Raw genomic sequence first — 21102 nt, 5'->3', positions numbered from 1 at the left:
TGGATTGGAAAGTCAAAACAGCAAAATCATAATAAATAAACAGACAAAGACTGGACAAAATAAAAAGGGGGATTTGCTGTTTTATTTTTTTTTATTCAATTTTTCGATTTTTTAGTGGTGGTTTACCCATAAAACACAAAGTAAAATTGGTGTCGCCTAAGCAGGTCATTTTTGACAGGCCTGCTACTGCTAAAATTTTGGCCTGCTTTTCACCCATTAGCGTTTATTAATTTATTTATTTATTTATTTGATTGGTGTTTTATGCCGTACTCAAGAATATTTCACCTTTACGACGGCGGCCAGCATTATGGTGGGAGGAAACGGGGCCCAGCAAAAACCCACGACCATACGCAGGTTGCTGACAGAAACCAATGAGGTTGCTGACAGACCTTCTCACGTATGGCCGGAGAGGAAGCCAGCACGAGCTTGACTTGAACTCAAAGCACACCCATTAGCAAGCTGTTATATCAAGTCCCGCTTAAACACATGCCTAATATCCAGAGACTGCAAACTTAGACTGAATGTGTTCACATGGCACAAACACAAAGACTGTCCCCCATTTAATGAAAAATAATGTACAAAGAATGAGACAGCACTGGGGTGTAAAAAATGAAACATTGTGTAAAGCATATAAATGTTCCCATATTATAATGTACAATTACATGAAAATTCATTCACTACATGAAAATAATAATAGATGACAATTATTGTAACCAATGTATGCCAAATAATCTATTGTACATAAATGTGTCTTCAATGATTCATTTTTTCCAGATCTACATAATATGATTATTTTATTTACTTAATTGATTCGAGTTTTACACTGCAATCAAGAACATTTCACTTAAAACTACAGCAAGCAGCTTCTCTGTGGGACGAAACCCATGACCATCTGCATGTTGCTGGCAGACCTTCCCACACATGACGGGAGAGAAAGCCAGCGAGACCTGGATTTGAACTCATATTGACCACAATGGTGAGAGGTTCCAGAGTCAACGTGTTGCGCTAGCACGCACAACACTCTCCCACAGAAGCTGCCAAATGATTTCAAGACATTTTAAGACACATATATGAGCACCGAAGAGCTCTAATCAAATTATAAGAAAGTGAAAGGGGTAACAGCAAAAATGTTGAGACAGCTCTACATAGAATGTCACAAAAAAAAAAAAAGACACACTTTTCACACCTAAACTAGCATGCGATATTCAAGCTGAAGAGCTTGTGAAAATGTGCGGAAAACTGCTATTGTTCCTGGCTTGGGAGGACAATTGCTATTCAGGAAAAGTTCATAGTACAGATCATTAGTGATGTACTTCATCGGTGCTTACTGGTAAGAATTGCCCAATTTTATAACAGCAGAAAGTTTGTATGTAGAGTAACCACAGCTCTTTGCCCAGCACCAGCATAAACCCTGCCTTAAAGCTGCAGCCAAACAAAAAATATCTGGATTCAAACCAGCAGGTCTGCGATCTCATTGGTCGAAGGACGATTTGCTGCAGGGAGACAAGACCAAAGGTCAGTTTCATGAAGCTTACTTAGTGTTAAATTGCCCGTTGCTAAGTGGACTATATCTCTACAACATACGTTGCCATGGTAGTTAAGAGCTTACGTAACTATCCAGTGAGCTTCATGAAACCAGCCCCAAGGTCCTTAAAAAGTCTTTTCCTCTACTTCAATATTTGGTCAGGAATAGAATCGTAAATATCAATGACACTTTGTTATCTCAAAACCGTTCAAAAATTAAGACAGCTCGGAGAAACTAGGCTCATGCACGGATCATACCAGGCTGCACTGAGACACAACCGCCTCAACTAAAGCTACATGTACACTAAAATGAGACGATGCGATAATTACAACTATAACATGCAGCTGAACGTCATGACACGGCTGTATTCTGTTTCGCAGGCAAAGGAAATTCTAGTTTTTCAAATACTTCCTTCCTCACTGTCAAACATTTTGCCATTTCATTCGGGTCTGTGAACAGATGTGGTTTAAGCTGAAAAAGGAAATATCCAACACATTTATTTCTGGTTAATAAAAGTACTACCAATATTTATATCTATTATGCATATACGTATTATATCAATCAAACTAACTTTATGATCCATAAAAGATCCTATGCAATGCCAAATGCTTGATAAACCACTGGAGAGGAAGCCGGTCCTAAAGGCCCAGTTCAATAAGCAAGAATTCCAACATGTGACACCATTAACCATTCCCAAGTGTCAATCAAGAATATATACTCTGTAACGAGTTTGTCCACCGTTAGCATCACACGGAGCGTGAAATGTGATTACCCACCACTCTGCCATAGCTCCTGAGTTATTGGAATCTGGTGGAAACCACAACTGCTAATGAATAATCACCCTAAATGTTGAGTTGACACATTATTTAGTACTGAGAGAAAACAATATAAAATTGATATGTGCGTTTATATTTTCATTGAGTATACATTTAACCAATCCTACTTGGTACTCTTGCAATTAGGTCCACCAAACGTCCCGCACACTGGTTACAAATGTTCATTCTTTCAATGATGTCAAGGCCTCACAAGGATAGATCCACTACATCCCATGTACCATCACCCCTTCTCATGACAACATTACTAGTTATTCCAGTCCAGTGAAAGCAGTGGGGGACCGAGGAGGAGTTACAGAAAAGGGTCCAAATCGCAGTGTAAAAACACTGTTTTCTTCTGTGATGTTGCAGTGCTTGTTTAGGCCATAGGTGTTTTATGAGCACACATACATTGAAAATTGTGATACAATAAAAGACAGAACAAGAGTTCATAACTTTGTTTTGTTACAGGCGACAAGGAGTTTTAAAGAGCTACTCCAGTGTAAAGAACTGTGTCTTAAAAGCAGGTTTAAATGATAAGAATGGAGATTTCTAAATTGCTTTCCAAAATAGTGACAAACTTGCATTGTATTAGAATCGCTATTGTTAGTTTCAGAGTAAACCAAATTCCCCAACCTCTTCATACATGAAAGAGCAACTTGCAGTACAATTGATGCACATTTATAATAAGATTTTGGAGACAAAACTCCACTGGTTGGATTGGTCAGTTCCAGGGCTTCATAAAAAGTATAATTTTATTAGTCTACACAGAATAGTGCCTTCAGATTATGCTTGAATAAACACCTTGCAAACGAGCAAAAATTTTGAAGAATTACAGGAATTACAGACACAAAAGTTTTCTGACAGTTCCAATTTTGCCTGTTGTGATCTCAGGCAAGAACACTTGGCTGACGTACAGCTACAAATGACATACTTTCAAATGCACATGACATCACTCCAGCGTAAATGAATTACTTAATGTCACATCTGCCTGATTCATTGTCACATCTGCCTGATTCATTGTCACATCTGCCTCATTCATCGTCACATCTGCCTGAGTCATCCTCACATCATGACTATTATCACATCACATCAGAAAAATTTTACAGAAACTGCCAAAGATTTTGTATTTGACTACTCTTCACTTATAGGCATAAGTATTATCCATGGTAAATCTTTGTGAACTGCGCTGTTAGTTCTGTTCCACAGGGTATCTTTCACATCAGTGTAACATTTCTGCCTGGTATCTCATGACACTAAAGTAGCATTTTAAGAGCTTCCCACTGTGATGTAATAATGTAAAAGAAAGTTTGAACGTCTGTAACCAATGTGTGGGACATCTGGTTCACCAACATGCAACAATATTGCTAAGGATTGGTCACGTGCATTTTCTTGACTGACAGTTGAGAAGGGTCTATTTCTTTATTGAACAGAGAATGCAATAAAAAAAGTAACACTGTTACAATGGTTGAGTGAGAGGAAACCATCCATTGCTTAAAGTCCAGTGGGCCAACAGCGTATTAAAAGTTAAGCCAGGCTTAAATCCTAACACCAGTGTTGTTTTAATACAAAACCATTTGGACTTTAGTCTGGATTAATTTATTTATTTATTTGATTGGTGTTTTACGCCGTACTCAAGAATATTTCACTTACACGACGGCCGCCAGCATTAGGGTGGGTGGAAACCAGGCACAGCCCGGGGGAAACCCATGACCATCCGTAGGTTGCTGACAGACCTTCCCACTTACGGCCGGAGAGGAAGCCAGCATGAGCTGGACTTGAACTCACAGTGACCGCATTGGTGAGAGGCTCCTGGGTCATTACGCTGCGCTAGCGTGCTAACCGACTGAGCCACGGAGGCCCCTAGTCTGGATTAAAGTTAATTCCAAGTTTAACTGCTAATACACTTTTGAAATCTGGGAAATGGATGTCTATCTTCACAAATCATCAGACAGATCATATATGTATTCCTCCGATTTTTATATCTTTATTTATTTTTTTTTTTACCAAATATTTATATGAACCCATTCAAGGAGGTCACTAGATACATAATGCTATTTACCAGGAATCATCAGTGCTACCTACAGAATACTTTTGTTCTTTCCAGTGGGCCAAAAATTTGAGTCTGTCATTACAACAGTTAATAACTTAACAGTTGTTGTTGCAGTTGTGAAATGCTGTGGGATTCGGCCATAAGAAAACTAGATGCAAACTGTACAAAAATATAGTGCTCACCTTTATATCAGTTACTTTATCGTCTCTACTGGTAAATTCTCGTAAAAAGTAGTTCTTGTCTGCCTGAAAAAGATAAAATGCAAGTGGATTTCCATAAAAATGACACTAGCTATAAACGTTTTAGATTTTATGTTTAAAATTAAACTGCTGTTATAACAGCATGTACATTTTACTCTGAATGGCAAATGTGGTTAGCGGGCCAGCTTGGCGCAATGACCCAGGAGCCTCTCATCAATGCAGTAGCTGTGAGTTCATGTCCAGCTCATGCTGGCTTCCTCTCCGGACATATGAGGGAAGGTCTGCCAGCAACCTTGTTGGTTTCCCAAGGGCTCTGCCCCGTTTCCTTTCACCATAATGTTGATCGCCGTTGTAAAAGGAAATATTCCTGAGTACAGCGTAAAACATAAAGGAAATAAATAAAATCAATAAATTCATGCTCATACACACACCTGACATATATGAATATCTCAACACAAAATGTGGACATGGAAGTTGAATTTAAATCACATAATGCCTCATTTAAGCACTGAGGAGTTTTAGTTCATACGGGTCTAGTAAATGTTTAATTTCCCAGGATCTGTATGAACTGACCGGCCCGGATAGCACAGTTGGTAGAGCGTCGGCTTCAGGACCGGTAGATCCAGGATCAATCCTTGATCGAGTTACACCTAACACTTTAAAAGAGGAAGTTGTAACTTCCTCGCTTGGCGTTCAGCATGAAGGGGATAGTGCAACGACTGGTTGACCCGTATCAGTACAATGGCTCGGGCGGGGTGACTTTCTTGCCTTCGGTAAGTCGTCTCAGTGAAGCAGCACTAAATAAAAGAGCGGTGGAAATCCGTCCTGCAGCAAAGGGGCACATTACACGTACATGCACCCTAATGATTCCTTTGTCGTCATGTGACTGAAAAATTGTTGAGTACGACGTTAAACCCCAAGCACTCACTCACTCACTCACTCACTCTGTATGAACTCACAATTTTGACAAGTCAAATATTTTCACAACTAACCTCATGATATACTCTTGTATCATTGACTCGTATCATCACGTTATCTACTCTCATAAACTGGCGCATCAAGAGGAAAAAAACTTGAAGGCATAACCCTCTGCATAACAAAACAAAACAATATATATATATACCACAGAATAAAATTTTCAGTTTATATACGAATGCATAGTTCAGTAATATTTCCTTCTAATATTTCTCGCTAAGTCTGCCAAGTCATCACGTTACAAAAGACTTAAAATTAATATGCACACGAAGAATCTTTTCAAGCATATTTATATTAATCAGATTTTTACTTTTTTCTAATCTTTGAGCAAATTCTTTAGTTGAAGCCCATATATTTTTGAAAACAATGTAAACCAGTGAATTAATAAGCTTAGTGAGAGACTGATTTCAGATAACTCTAAACTACAGGACTGTACAAAGCAGTTCATGTTCAACTTGCAAAAGAAGATTAGAGCAAAACCCATTCAGTTCCTGCTCAGTAAAACAGGCCCCTATTCCACACTGAATACTTAAAAGGGAGAAAACCATTAAACATCAACAGAAGCCACTAAATATGTCACTTAAAACTATGCATAAATATACTTTCATTTATTTTTGTTGACTTTTGTGAAAAGGTGCTTAGACATTTGAATTCTACGGTCGGCTTTATGGACAATACTATCAGATTTTAAGAACTCTGACGTCACAGGAAGCTTATCCAACTCAAATAACGACAATGAATGTTTTGAATCACTATTTTCATCTATAAGTACAATACTACTGAAATAATGTCCCCAAAAAATTCTTTCTACTGGTGAAGATCAGGTGAAAAAAGAGGTGATGTGGCATCAGAGCTCCTAGATACCGTCAATATGGCCCATAAAGCCCATCAATATTTAAATATCTGAATGCCATTCAACACTCTTAAACGACGTCTGAAAAAATAATATAAGTAATTTCAGTTGTCTGCATGATGAACCTTTCTTCATAGTTAAGCTTTCTTTTAATTTAACACTACCATCATCAATGAGTTAATTAGTGCAAAGATAGAAACATTTTGCAAATACAGTGAACATCAGTCAAGAGGTCAGGAAGTAAGACATTAAGGCGGCTTGACCAAAACAAACAGACCAATGTCAACAAAAATTACATTGAAATTTAGTATACCTGAAGGCCTGCACACCTCTTGAGAAATATCTACAAGTTAATGCTTTATTTATTATCATTATTTTTTGTGTGTGCAACAGATAAAATCTAAAAACTGGTAGAGTAACATGATGTATTTCATTTATGGTTCATAACTTACAATTTTGATATTTAAAACTGAAGCCCCATTGTCAGCCAGTTCGTCTTCAAATAGCACAATGTCATCATAGAACATAATTTTTTCCCGCTGCTTAAGTTTTTCTAAATCTATTCTGTCAGACGTCTCTGTCACCTTCAACAGAATCAGTTACAAAAAAACACATATATATCACAAATATTTTTTGGGATAGAACACAAGAAGATAAAAATATTCAATTTTAATGGTACAGAAACACTAGATCAATAAAATAACAACATTTTTTTTAAAATAAAAAATGTTTGTGCATGAAGAAGCAGAATTCAGACACATTATAATTTTGGATGAAACAAATTTTGGGGAAAAAAAAAGTTTCAGTTAGACCTTACAACAAAAAAACATTTATTTAATTCATGACAGAGCCTACAGAATTAAATACATCCAGAGTCTACACCAGACTTGTCTGTGAGCTGTGGGTAGAAATTTACACGTTTATTTACCTGACTGAAGTTTTACGCTGTACTCAAGAATATTTCACGTATAATATGGCGGGAAGAAACAAGACAGAACCCGGGGCAAACCCACGACCATCCGCAGGTTGACGTCGAAAAATTTAGCAGTACGTTTAGCTTGCAAAAGGTCTGTGGTTTTCCCTGTGCACTAGACCGTTTTTCATCCATAAAAATGACCGTTGTCGTTAACTGAAAAATTCTCGACTAAGACATTGAACAACAATGAAACAAATAAATGAAACAATGAAACAAATAAATATATTTGATTTAAAACTTCAAAGTGCAATGGCAATATGGATAACAATACATCAACATTCACAGAGCACATGAAGAATCAGCGAAAAAGAATTCTGAAGGTCTTACGTTCAGTTTGTGGTCTCCATTGTGTAACAGTGTGCCCATGTAGTCTGTAGTATACGTCCAATCAAATGGTTTGTGTACGTCGTTGATGTGTTCGCAATCAGCTCTACAACAGAAGAATGATTCGTTTCATGACTTCATTTTCACTTCATTTGTGGCTTTGTGGAATTGGCTCTTAACACTAAGCATGCTTCATGAAACTGGCCCCAGATATACAAGAAACCATGCAGGCCTGGACTACTGAGTGTGGTTATCTCCCCCTGTCACAGCACACCCAAGTCCTCACAACATTATCCTTACACTGACTTACAACATTTCAGTGTACTCACAATGGTGTCTCATTGTAGTGGGCAGCTGCAATGCCAACACATTTATACCTGTATAGTACTTCCAAAGCACCTTAACAGATAAGTACCAAGGCAGCTGAATTTGAAGGCTACCTATTCACAGGTCTCTCAATGCCTGCCTACAGAAGCTAGTTCCAACTGGTGAAAAATACCCGCTGTTATGCCACAGTGATTGTGAACCTCTTTCCTCACAGTGATGTATTACAGAAAATAACAAGAGAAAACTCCTTGGTTGCTAATGTTCCTTCATTAAAATCCAGTACAGAATTCCATAGTATTTATGTGGCTAGTGTTTAATGCTCTAGATTTTCTCTGTGAAATAGCTGCTGTCGAGTTCATGGGCAGAGGAAACTGCCGGACAATCTTCCAAATTTAAAGACACAACTAAAGCAGCAAGAACTGTATTCCTTAATAAAGATCATAAAAGTAAGGGGCAGATCACCTGCGACATCATCAACCCTTTAAGAGACTATGATGTCACGTTAGAAATGAAGTTTAGCCCAGAATATAAACCTTGGCTGTTCATAAGTTACCGGAATACTTTCTCAATCTTAGCAAATGGTGTTAAATATGCTCGTTGTTACTTTAATTCATCATTTGGAAACCAAAATAATTAAACAGGATTTTCTAACCATTTATACAATCCAACATCAAATCCTGAAATATTTTAGTATATTGTACAAGTGCTTTATCATTATTTCTTTACCTGGCTTCCTTCCAAGCCTCAGAAACAGCCACCTTGAGAGGATCGTGATCAGCATCCACGCGCCGCAAAGCGTCAAGGGCATTGAACTCCAGACCAAAGCCATCATCATGCTGAATGCGTAAAACATTGTCAGCAAATATCATCTCAGGTACTTGTGGCAATCTCAGACTACTTTCAAACCTGAAAAGATACAGACAATATAGGTATAACAGACTTGACAAAAATGGGGAACTCGTAAAACTCCCTCAAACCTGAAACAAAACGGACCAAAGCTATGAGCTCTTGAACTCATTCCTTTAATACATCACAAATATTGATGTATGTGTGCTCATAAAACACACAGGAAGTACACAACTGCTGCAACATCACATTAGAAAATGATTTGTTCAACTGCGATTTTGACCTTTTGTGTACCTTGTCTTCGAGTCTCCCATTAATGTCTAATGACAGTTTTCAAAACAACACTAGAAATGCTGTGAATGACCTAAATTTATGTCCATGATGAAGTTACTTGTAAATGAAAGTTTTTGCAGTTTGTTTGAAATATATCCTAGTGGAAAGATAATGGATCTCAGTATTATTAAGTCAAGTTCTCTTTTCAGATTCACTCCATTTTTTTTGGTTGAAAGGTCAGGCAGTAGGCCAAAGCGGGATGCTGATTCTCACTCCCCTGGCTGTATGTTTTAACCTAGTTGCGGCGCACTCAATGCATTAAATATCCATTTCATTGGAATTCGGCATACCACATAGTGTTCCAATGCGCAGGAACTTGAAGCAAAAACAATGGAGAAACTCACGCTACCAAGTGGAAGGTGTTAAACGTAATTTGAAATGTTGTTGTTTTATTGGGCTGTAGAAAGCACCTGCAGCTTCAAACTTCATGGGACACTGTCCATGACTAGGTGCTAAATTGATCACTGCTGCTGTAATTTGGCCAGTGTAGAAGCGTGCTGTCTGAAACACAAATGTGGCTTATGAGTGATACGCTGTCTTACGTCTGTCTCTGTGGACCTTCTGACTCTAGAATGTGACTCTTTCTGGTTGTGATCAGCCAAGGTCCCATACGAAACTGTTCTGTCACACTGCGAGACTTTGCACGTTCAGTAGCCATGATCACAAAATGTGTGAACCTGTAACAGAATGCAATGCGTGTATTTAAGTCTGTGGAAATACATAATAAGTTTCTCTAATTTTGTTAGAAAGATTGACTTTTTTTTTTTTATTATTTATTGATTTGATTCATGTTTTACATTGTACTGAGTAATATTTCACTTATACAATGGCGGCCAGCATTATGATGGTCACAGCCCTGGGGAAAACCAATTGCAAGTTGCTGGCTTCGTATATAGAGGAGTTACTGCACATGCAGTTGGGGAATGATCACTCTCTCTTGTCATCTCCTCCGGCAATTCAAATCAGCTAATCTTACGGTAGGAATGCCCGGCCTAGCTTTGGGCTATGGTTCCTATACTGTGTCGTAATCTTAAATGACAGGTGATATCATTGTCATTCAAGGTGATGTCAATGTCAACCATTCATTTTCCATTTTCGGAGGATTCATTACACAGTTTAACGAGAAGTGCATTTTTTTTCCCTAAAAAATGATGCCATATCTTTTACCACGTGACACCTCCCGCTATCTCAACTTCTCAACTTTTATGCCGTGTAACATTTTTTTTAATTAATATTACTGCTTGACAGAGTTGTGTTGATGGCAAACAATGGATTGTTGTCATTGGTTGTTGTTGTTGCAAACGTTTGTTGACAGTAGATGCTGCAAGAAAATTCGATCATAGTCATGAAATATTCACATTTAATTAACCACACTTGTAAAGCTGACTTCAGTCGTGTCTGTCGAAACGTAACAGACCACTTTACAATTTAAGCCATGACATCTTTTGGCAACCACTACGACCTCAAAATGTTTTTAGGTAGGCCTACCTCAGTCACACATTTGTAGCATTTACAAACACCCTACGAAACTCGAATCGTGAGAAGAGACGATAGACGTACCAAAACACTGAACACGGACTTTACTGACATAGTCACGTAGGTTTTGGCCTATTTATTTTAATTAATAGATTCGCTGATATGTTCAAAATACTACCTTTGGGGCATTTAACAAAGACAGACCAAGTCTGTGCACATCTGCGTGCACTGTTCAGTGTTGACTGACATCATTCACCGAAGACGAGCTGTCAAATTATATCACGTGTAAAGCGCCCTCTCTCGCAGGTTATCAGCAACATCACACCATGTGAGACGGTGAACAACAATGGCAGAATGACGTTGTGAAAAAAAATCAAAATGTATTATGCGGGGGCAGTTGTAGGGAGAGGCGTATGACAGGAGGTGCGGGACAGGGGTAGCATTCTCACAAAGAAAATGTGGCTGGGGAGGCGGTGTGCAGTTAGCTGTTGGAAGCAGGTTGTTGGAATATGCACCTGGGTTGTTGTTGTATCGCGTGCTGTGCAAGCAGTGTCAAATCATCCACTTTTGTTGGTGATATTGTTCGACGGGTTTCGATGGGATTATGTGGACAAGTTCGACACCCCAAACTTCCACACCTTGATGCAGGATGGTGTGCGAGCTGTGCACGTACAAAACGTGATGCCCACAGTAACCATGGCAAATCATTATACAATTCTGACAGGAATGTATGCAGAATCCCATGGGATAGTGGCCAATAATTTTTATGATCCGAAGCTTGGTGAATTTCACATGGCAGACAATGCAGATCAGACTGACCCCAAGTGGTTTAATACTGGTGTGGAGCCAATTTGGGTAACCAATCAGTTGAAGTCTAACGAGCGTTTCTCTGGATCAATGCTCTGGCCAGATTCATTAGCCGCTGTCAAAGGAATCGCCCCGACATATCAGAGGGGACCTCCACTTTTTGACACAACAGTTGACAACAGGACCAGAATCGACACTGTCATAAGCTGGTTTCTTAAGGACGATAGACCAATTAATTTAGGACTTCTGTATTTTGAAGAACCAGATGAAATTGGTCATGAGTTTGGTCCAAACTCAGAACAGATGAAGGATACAGTAATGGCGCTGGATGGTCTGATTGGATATTTAATTGAACAGCTCAAGGATAAAGGGCTTTATGAAGTGATGAATATTTTAGTAACTGCAGACCATGGAATGTCTGAAGTTTTGAGTAACAAATCCATCAGTCTTGAACCGTATGTTGAAGGAAGTTTGTATCAGGATTATCAGCTTTCTAGCATGGGATTCCTTAATCCAGTCCAAGGTATGCATATTCAAGTGGCTCTGGCTGCTTTGTCAAACAAACTCCTTGTACAGAGAGCATAATTGTTATGATGGGAATTTGGTTATTTTGAATTTGTGAATGACTATGACTATATTTTTTGTAGAAGTTGTAAAATAAACCCAGTCAACATAAGCACCAGTATTCTTTTAAAAGTTGAACATTACAACATAACAGGAAAGTAATCAAAAAAAAAAAAAAAAAGGAAAAAAAGATTTTCTGTCGCAAATATTTATGGTGTAATTTTGCCCATCATTTTCACAGAGGGAGTATGACGTATTATTTGGCCCTTATAATGTATGTGCTATATCCAGTAGAACATGGACTCAAACCTTAACTTTATAGAAATGCATGATCAAGTAAACATGAGCTGTTATGAAGTTTAAGTTACATGTGTAGTGGAAATTTGGCATATCTGACACATATTTACCTAAGTTGTTACTTCAGTCCCATTTTTAGACACAAAATACTTGATGATTCTTCTTTCTCTGCTGTTCTCACAGCCCTTGTGACAAAAAGTGTTTGATAGTGGGTATTGTCAATGTAATATAAACTGAAGATCTCTTATATTCAGCTGTATGGTAAAAGGCCTAAAATTTTGCCCTTGACTAAATTTCACATTTTGCCTCATAGCTCTATCCATCTTAATAAAATGTCTTTGGTTTTTGGTTTGGAAGGTAGGATGATGTCCTTCTGGAGACACTTAACTTTTCATTCCAAAAGTAATATATTCTGACATTTATTCACCTCTAAAAATTCATCACATGACAAAAACATTTTTTGGACTAAGTTTCTGTTGTGTTTTTTTTTTGTTTTTTTTTATCTGTAACATGGTAAAAGAACGAAACACACATGATTTGTGGTGGCGAGGTCTTCTTGTGTATAATTATATTCACTGGTCCCGTGAATTAACTTATGAACATAAACACAGAATGTGACATAAGTAATGTTACACAGATATGTTCATTTCAAACAAATGCAGTAAACAATTCATGTAGATTAGAGAATAATGAATGTTTAAATATCTTTAGCCCAGAGCTATGGGTATTAGTTATTATCGTATATACAGTTACTAGTATACACAGTCTCATATACACAGTTATACACAGTAAATGCTTTGCAAAGTGTGCGCACCATTACATTTTGTCAACACAAACTATAAAGCTGAACACATAAAAGTATAGCAATATTGTTGTAAATGATATGATAAAGAAATTATCAGACAAATCGTGATGAACTTAATTAACCCTGTTGACCAGGAGATACATTATATCCAGCCCAGAATACCGCTACATCACACAGTCATGACATATGTGTCTGCCTAAATACACAAACATTAACTGTGTAAAGGAAAGTAACCATTGAATGGTACTAGAAACAAGAAATCCTAATCGGGCAATTTTGCGGTGAATCACGACAGCTGAATTAACAGATATGTCTGGTAAGTCTGGTATAATTATACGACAGAGCAGTGAAACATATCGTCACATAGCTGCATTGAAAACTACATGTGCAATAGTGGTAATATCAAGTCATAACAAAATTCAAGATATTCAAGATTCATAACATTATGATGCAGAAATAGGCAAATGACATTGAACATGTGATGATCGCCTGTACAACTTGCGCACCAGTTTAAACTTTCGGCTAGCTGTAGCCATGTTATTCGGTAGCAGTCATCTTTACCTAGCACAAGCGAAACGTCGTCATACTAACTGTTATAAGTAGCCCGCAGCTTATCAGGACTACATATAAACGCTAACAAACACTAACTAAAACTCATTATTACATTGACAGAATCGTGTAAACAATATGGTTTCTGCTTATGAGATATGGCTTAGAACTGGGCAGTAAAATAACATAAAGCACTCCTTTCAGGTTAGTTGCATACGATGGAGTGGATACAAGCAGCATCATAAACATGACTTATCCCAGGCGCGTCATAGCTAACCTGTACCGGGGGCAGTCAGGGACAGGGAATGTTCGTTATATGGATAGCTATTATAAACAAAACAAAAACCAAATGACTCTGTCACATTACTTTTCTGTGTTTTCAGGGAAGGAAGAAGAAGTTTATAGAAAGCTTAAAAAGATGGAGGCCGAGCACGGAGAAGTGAAAGTTTACAGAAGATCTGACGCTTTGATGACACAGCTGAACTACAGTAGTAATGACCGCATTAGTCCACTCATCATAACTGTTGATGAGGGGTTTTATCTGATAAGAGCAGAATACGAGAAGAAATATTCCACAAGTGAGCAGATTCGAATATCATGTTTATTTGGGTTCTTATAAAGATGGTAATGCGCTGGTTTATTTACATTTTTAATGTATTTCATTTTTTTTCTCTTTTTATTTCTTCATGTTCTTTAATGCCATATTTAATGCCAGTTTTGTATGGATGGAAGGCTCAGATCTTTGGTGAGTTATTGGTAAAGTCTCTCAGTTGTCACTTACCAGATTGGTTAGAGGGAAGTTTGTCTCCCACAAAGTTCATGAAAAACTACACAAGGGAGCAATGACTGAAAAATCTGCTAAATTCTATATCCATGAATGGGATTTAACCCACATCTTATGTCTGGTTAATTGATGGAGTTCACTCAAATAATTATGTAACCACAGTTACACTAGCTGTGGTTAAGCTCACTAATTTACAGCTGTTTGTGTTTACACTACAATGTTTTGGCTTTGCTTGGTGATCAGAATTATAGAGATAGTGTAGGGAATGGCAGGCTGATTGTCCGTGTCAGTTCTGGTTTCTCAGGATAAGGCTTCAGTCATGAAGTGACCTGTTGAAATTTTGAGGACATGCCAGAGTGATTTGACCAAGGTAAAGTTGGAAATATTTTAACAACATGAAAAGCCAAGCACCAGTCCAACAACCAAAATTTCTCCAGGAACACTCTCCAAGAAACTATACTCTGTAATATTTGTTTACTTTAAGGACACATACCTGTCAGTGTGTGCTGTCAGAAAACTGACATTTTCCATTCCAACATATCCATATGTCAACATAATACATATACATCAAAATATTATGATGTCATTTGAACTGGATATAAAACGCATGAAGGTGAAACAGACAATAATTCATGATTTAAATATTAAATCTATTTTACATTTAAAAGCTGAAATGATATTGTTGATGTTTTTCAGCGGGATTACATGGTTATTTCCCGTCAGTTTCGAATATGCATCCCTTTTTCATCGCACATGGACCAGCTTTTAAAAAGAATTACACGACAGAGGTGCTAAGTAACATAGACTTCTATGAGCTCATGTGTCATGTGTTGGAGCTCACCCCAGCTCCAAATAATGGGTCATTCCAGAACGTGAAGCACATCCTGGTTGAGAGAGAGAGTGATGCAACAAGAGCAACAAACTACACTCTTCTTACTTGTGAGTATTAATCCCACTAATAAACATCTGGTTCGTTAAAACTTTTAGGTGTGTTTTTCTCCGGGATCTGTCAGCATTGCTCTGCCCATAAACCTGATTGTTGTCAGACAAGTGAAATAGTTCTCAAGAACAACATAGAACACTAATCAAGTATTCTATTTCTTCTAATTATTGGGACACCTGGTCTGCTCATTTTAGCCAATATATATATGTAATTGTAGCAAGATTATTGCGTTCCTTTTTTCTCACATGGTTAGACCATCTAATGGAGAACATTGTCATATCTTTACTTTTCCAAAAGGCATGTATAGAAATGTAATATTCTACTTTCAACACTACCACTATCTGTACCAAAAATTAGAAGAATTAAAGTAATATAGGTGTACATGTGTATTAATGCAAAAGAGAATATTATTCAGCATCTTTGCTATCACTGTCCTCTCTGTCTGTAGGTGGGGAGGTCTTTTAGCAACCTGCAGATTGTTGTGGGTTTCCCCCGGGTCCTGCCCACTTTCCTCCCACCGTAATGCTGGCCGCCGTCACATAAGTGAAATGTTCTTGAGTACAGTGTAAAACACCAATCAAATAAATAAATAAATAGTCAGCATCTTTTGTATGGTTGGCTTGTTTTTAGCTCAAATCCTGGTTTATTTTTTCAGACTTCTGCGTTGCAGTGTTTTGTGCCTTAGTGACTGGTGTATGTACAATTGGTGCATTCAGGCAGCGACAAATGCACAGTAGAGTTATCTCCCTTGAGGATATAAGGCTCCTCAGTGTGAACAACATGAATCATGAGGTCAAGGTGCCTTTGTTAAACGAAGATGATGAAATGGAAGAGGAAAACTTTGACCTTTGACCTTACCATTCAGTATAACTGATGCGTTCGTTACTACTGGTGCTCTGCTTCTGTTGTCATATGACCAAATGACATACTCTTGAGATCGTCGTAAAACACCAATCAAATAAAGCTCCATCCATCATTGGGCCAGATATTAAAAGTTGTCTTATCATGCAGTTTATCTGAATTGAAGCACACTTTTTTGTACTAGACCAGGACAATATGATATCTAGATATTTACTTTTGTTCTCTGCAGTGATACACCACATTTTTGACTGTTTAATTACATGTAGGTTATAGCCATTATGCATAATCTGAAGGGTGGAAACTGCGATGTACATGTAGGAAGATGTATCTGGGACGCGAAGTTACGTTGAAGGCTTTGGTGTGTATATAGGTCGAGGTTACTTTTGTCTACTTGAAAGATCAGGCCATCCTTAAATAATATTTCACCTCCTTTTTAGAGTGAGTGAGTGCTTGGGGTTTAACTTCGTACTTAACAATTTTTCGGTCATACAAATGGTTTCAGGAATCTGTAGTCCAGAAATGTATTAAAATTTAAGCCAGCAAAGTAGTAAACTTGTACGAGTATCCATTATTGAAAATGTTGAACATTGTTTGATGTACTACATGTACACTAGTGTTGTACTGTTTGGTTAGTTGCCATGATGAGACCATGGTGGATATTCAGTTATTGTCTACATTCAAATATTAAAATTTTATTTTGCGACTGCCAGTAATACCTGTTACATACATGTGTGCAGCACATACAGATGAAATCAACTGAATTCATTATAGTTTTGTTTTTATTGCAAGCAAGTTTGTTTCCCCATATGTACATGTACTACATACAAATAGATGCTCTGCCCAGTTTCCTTCCACCACATCACTGGTCCCAGTCTAATGAGGGAAATATTTTTGAGTACAGCTACAATCAGATAAATAAATAAATAAATATAAATAAATGCACTGTTGAGTGCAAAGAATTGTTTATGCTTTTGATCATTGATTACATGAAGGAACATTTAAAAGCAAATTCTCTCACTATTGGTGCAGTCTAACATTCACTAAACACCACTTACCTCCTGATGCGGCTGATATTATGCACCATGTATTGTAGTATAATTACTTTTCCGTATTAGTAATATTATTGTGATATGTATTACACTAATTAATGTAAATTTATGTACGCTTAGTGTCAAATTTTGAACATACTCATTTTTGTTTTTCTAAGACTTTGACTGATTTATTGCTTAACTTAAGTATTAGTGTGTAACAAAGTCCCTGGTAAGTTTCATGTAATTTCAGTAAGAATATGAATAACATGTATTCTGTAAATGGACCAAAGTTAAAACTGAAAGATTGAAAAATTGTGTATGGTAGTAATAAATTATGTTCACATATTGCATTTGTCTTCCATGGTATTTCACTTAAATGAAAGTGGCCTTGTTGTAAGAATGATAAGGAACATCACCTGACTGATGTTTATGTCCATTGAAAGACTACCACTCAAACTATCCTAAACCGGTATTAAATTTTGCTTTTGGATTTTTTTCAACCCAATAACAGTTTAGTGAAACTTCGTCTTGTAAATCAACTGATACACTGTAAATGATTCTGACCTGTTCCACAACACTTGTGTGAAGTGGCCCTTCGGCTACACGTAAATAAACATTTGTAAGCGACCCAAAATGATGTCTTATGCAGTCATTCTATGTTACCATATGTCACTTCATGAAGTGTATGGATAAAGGCTATGCCACAGCTTACGCCATGCAACCTGATAGCAAGGCGTTTGATTGGATAAAATTCTCAAGATGGCTGCCTTGACTCACACCAGTCATTTGTGCAGCACTGTCATTTTGTTCTACGTTATTCGGTGAAAGCTTGACTATCCTACTTTCGATTGCAATATGTTTTAGCCAGGTGCTGTCCTGTCCTTTAAAGGAGAAAACATGAAAAAAACATGAAAATAATTCACACTTCAGATGAAAAGGTGTGAAAAGTTATTTGTGAATATGGTGTTGAATTTTATTTTAAGGATAAAAGGACATTTGAAAATAATTTTTGTATGATGTGTTTTTGGAACCACTGTTTGGTAGATATTGCTTTTGCATAATAATGTTACAAATGAGCATGTGATACATGACATTTATTTGAATGTAAGTTTGTGTTTTGTATCTAAACACCTGCTTTAGACCATACCAATTTAAATTCTTGTTTTATGGGTGAAATAAATCATTTTTTGATGTCGGGGGATATATAATTAAACTTGAAAATCATCTAACTTGTGGGACTTGTGGATTATTCATTTTTTTCTTGCAGAAGATATGATTATGTACATGATTGCAAAGCCTTGAAAATCAGGAAAATCTGAAATTCAACATTAAGGTCTGACAAAGTAAAACAGTGGATTTTCAGTTTTCAATTTCTTGAATTTATTAGTGGTGACAAAATAAAATTGATGTCACTTTAAATAATGGAAGAGTCAGAAAGCGCTGCAGCCGGGTCTATGACTAGGAGCAGCTGTTATGCTCAATGAAGATGAATCTGGACTTGACTTGATGCCCATGGTATTGTCACACTTTTTGATGTAAGCATTAGGCATAGGTCAGCTTTGTCAAATGGGACCCAGTTGCTTTGGATCGCCCAGACAAGCTACACCTGGCTTTACGTGGTTTTTCATTGCAATTTTGCCATCTAAGTTTGCCATGACCCTCACACGTGTATATGGCCTTTTCTGACTCCGTTTATGCATTGATCGGTCGGTGTGAGTTCAAGTCCAGCTCATGCTGGCTCCTTCTCAGCAGTATGTGGGAAGGTCGTGGAAAGTGGATGGCCGTGGGTTTCCGCCGGGCTCCGCCAATCAAATAAATCAAATAATGCACTGACACAGCAACTGTCTGCCATTGTCAAAGCCAGCTCTTGCTGGTCAGGAGGTTAAGTAAATATCTGACTTTATTAGAATCCACAGCTGATACTGCAATAAGCGTACTTGTGCATCACACATGATTTATTGCTTTACTTAGGTATTAGTGTGTAACAAAGTCCCTGATATATATGTTTTATTACTTTACTTAAGTATTAGTGTGTAAAAAAATTCCCTGGTAAGTTTCATGTAATTTCATTGAAATATGGATGCATGTATTCTGTAAATGGACCAAAGTTAAAACTGAAAGATTGTGTATGGTAATAATAAATTATGTTCACATATTGCATTTGTCTTCCATGGTACCGGTATTTCACGTAAATGAAAGTGGCCTTGTTTACCTCCCTTGATGGCATGTTTCTGTCCTCCATTTAAGTATTAAAGCATTTGGGACTTATATTGCCATTTACTTTGTCAGTTTCTTAATGCACAGAAGCAAACTGCAGTGTTTCAAAAGTAGTATTACAAATGGATTAGTCACAGATGATTACTGTGAGTGTTTTAATTCCAGTACACCAGTAGGCCTACTTGAAAATCCAATAACAATGAATAGTTGAACTGACACCTATCTTCAAGGGGGCATAATCCATGGGAAGGGAAGTAACCTGTGTACAAAGAAAATATGGAATGTGTGTGGGGAAACCATTCCTGTCTCCTATACGAGGTTCCAACAGTGCAGCTCTGTTACTATGATGCCGTACCATATTTCCCCAACCCTTTCGCATATGAAAGAGCCACTTGCATTTGTATATATGATTTATTTGTTTAATTGGAGTTTTACGCCATGCTCAAGAATATTTCACATACACAACTGTGAATAAATAAATTGGAAAATAAAATTGATGAATAATGGAACGAGCAACGAAATGACCAAGTCAGGGATAGCATAACTTGCAGGCACAAATAACTGAAGCTGAAGAGAAATTTGGCTAAATGTTTACATGTTATCTGGTATAAAATACATGTGGAAATAATTAATCAATTACTTCTTTTTAATTTAATAAACGATTTACAATCTGTGAAAGTGTCGCATCAGTGGAACGGTCACATGTGGTACTTTGCTACAGGTGCGAGCACGCAGTGGGTGATGTCATAGTTTGAAGTGCCCGCCCAGTGACGTACTTTGACAGTGACAAGCGACAACACACTAATTCTCCACGTTAAATGTAAAATTCGAATCATACAACACTTCAAATGCTTGATAGCAAGATTGTGTTTTCTTAAAAACAAACACAATAACATTTAACCAAACTTTTACTTTATACCTGGACATACCTGTCACTCGGTAATTTCCGGTGACATCGAACCTCCTTGGCGACCAAACAAATATGGCGGACAGGTTGGAGCAAAGACCGCGGACTAATATAGATTTTTAAGAAGTTTGGATGTTTAATACATCTTTCAAAGGAGCTGAGCTCAGGGAATTACTCCACTGTCCTGGGGGCAAGTATGTATTTGAGTCTTCATATATTTTAGCGCTGTTATCAGCTTTGGTTTAAATAAATAATGTAGTAGCTGATGACAGATGACACCCAACAACGCTTAGCGTTCAACAACAACACTAGGTAATAGATGTTTGGTTGTTTTTGTTTGTCGCTTGTCAAGTTTGTGTATGACACCGTGTGCGGTTCGTACTTTTGGGATGTTTAATATTTTACTCTTTACTTATGTAACCTAAATGATGTTATTTATATAAACTTGGCAAAATAAGTATAGCGCAACCATGAGTAGTGCATTTCTTGCGTGCATATATTCATGATAATCTAACTGCCACGGTAAAGCTAATCGACTCGTGTGTCTTATAAAAGTTATAAATATGTCCCTCCTTCCCCTGTGGAAGTAACTTTGATACACTAATCTACAAATGATGATTTTGTCACAGTTTGAAAC

General features: G+C 37.4%; 3 protein-coding genes across 3 annotated transcripts in view; 2 read left to right on the top strand and 1 right to left on the bottom strand.

Moving 5' to 3' along the window:
* Positions 1–232: 232 nt before the first annotated feature.
* LOC135481845 (TIP41-like protein) lies at positions 233–9888 on the bottom strand. Its single transcript, XM_064761579.1, is given in 8 exon segments — positions 233–1996; positions 4573–4635; positions 5583–5660; positions 5662–5679; positions 6871–7002; positions 7722–7824; positions 8772–8951; positions 9767–9888. Coding segments are annotated over 8 exon segments (810 nt in total). The 5' UTR covers positions 9883–9888; the 3' UTR covers positions 233–1876.
* Positions 9889–11047: 1159 nt separating this feature from the next.
* LOC135473465 (ectonucleotide pyrophosphatase/phosphodiesterase family member 5-like) lies at positions 11048–19601 on the top strand. The gene is made up of 4 exons (XM_064753319.1): positions 11048–12030; positions 14106–14300; positions 15203–15445; positions 16105–19601. The coding sequence occupies exons 1-4, from the start codon at positions 11157–11159 to the stop codon at positions 16299–16301; spliced, it is 1509 nt and encodes a 502-aa protein (XP_064609389.1). The 5' UTR covers positions 11048–11156; the 3' UTR covers positions 16302–19601.
* A 932-nt stretch (positions 19602–20533) lies between these two features.
* Positions 20534–21102, top strand: part of LOC135461612 (adenylate kinase 9-like) — a 35415-nt gene continuing 34846 nt past the window's right edge. Inside the window, exon 1 of the mRNA XM_064738791.1 lies at positions 20534–20659. The gene's annotated coding sequence lies outside the window, so the exon portion shown is untranslated. The remainder of the gene's footprint in view (positions 20660–21102) is intronic.

Source organism: Liolophura sinensis, chromosome 1, assembly GCF_032854445.1.
Source record: "Liolophura sinensis isolate JHLJ2023 chromosome 1, CUHK_Ljap_v2, whole genome shotgun sequence".
Taxonomy (NCBI): domain Eukaryota; kingdom Metazoa; phylum Mollusca; class Polyplacophora; order Chitonida; family Chitonidae; genus Liolophura; species Liolophura sinensis.
The sequence above is the reverse complement of the archived record's forward strand: the minus strand, read 5'-3'. Positions and strand labels throughout refer to the sequence as shown.

Coding starts and splice junctions, on each gene's coding strand:
- LOC135473465 (XM_064753319.1), top strand. CDS start 11,157: ATGTGGCTGGGGAGGCGGTGTGCAGTTAGCTGTTGGAAGCAGGTTGTT. Junction 12,031..14,105: donor ATTCCTTAATCCAGTCCAAG/GTATGCATATTC, acceptor CTGTGTTTTCAG/GGAAGGAAGAAGAAGTTTAT. Junction 14,301..15,202: donor CGAGAAGAAATATTCCACAA/GTGAGCAGATTC, acceptor GATGTTTTTCAG/CGGGATTACATGGTTATTTC.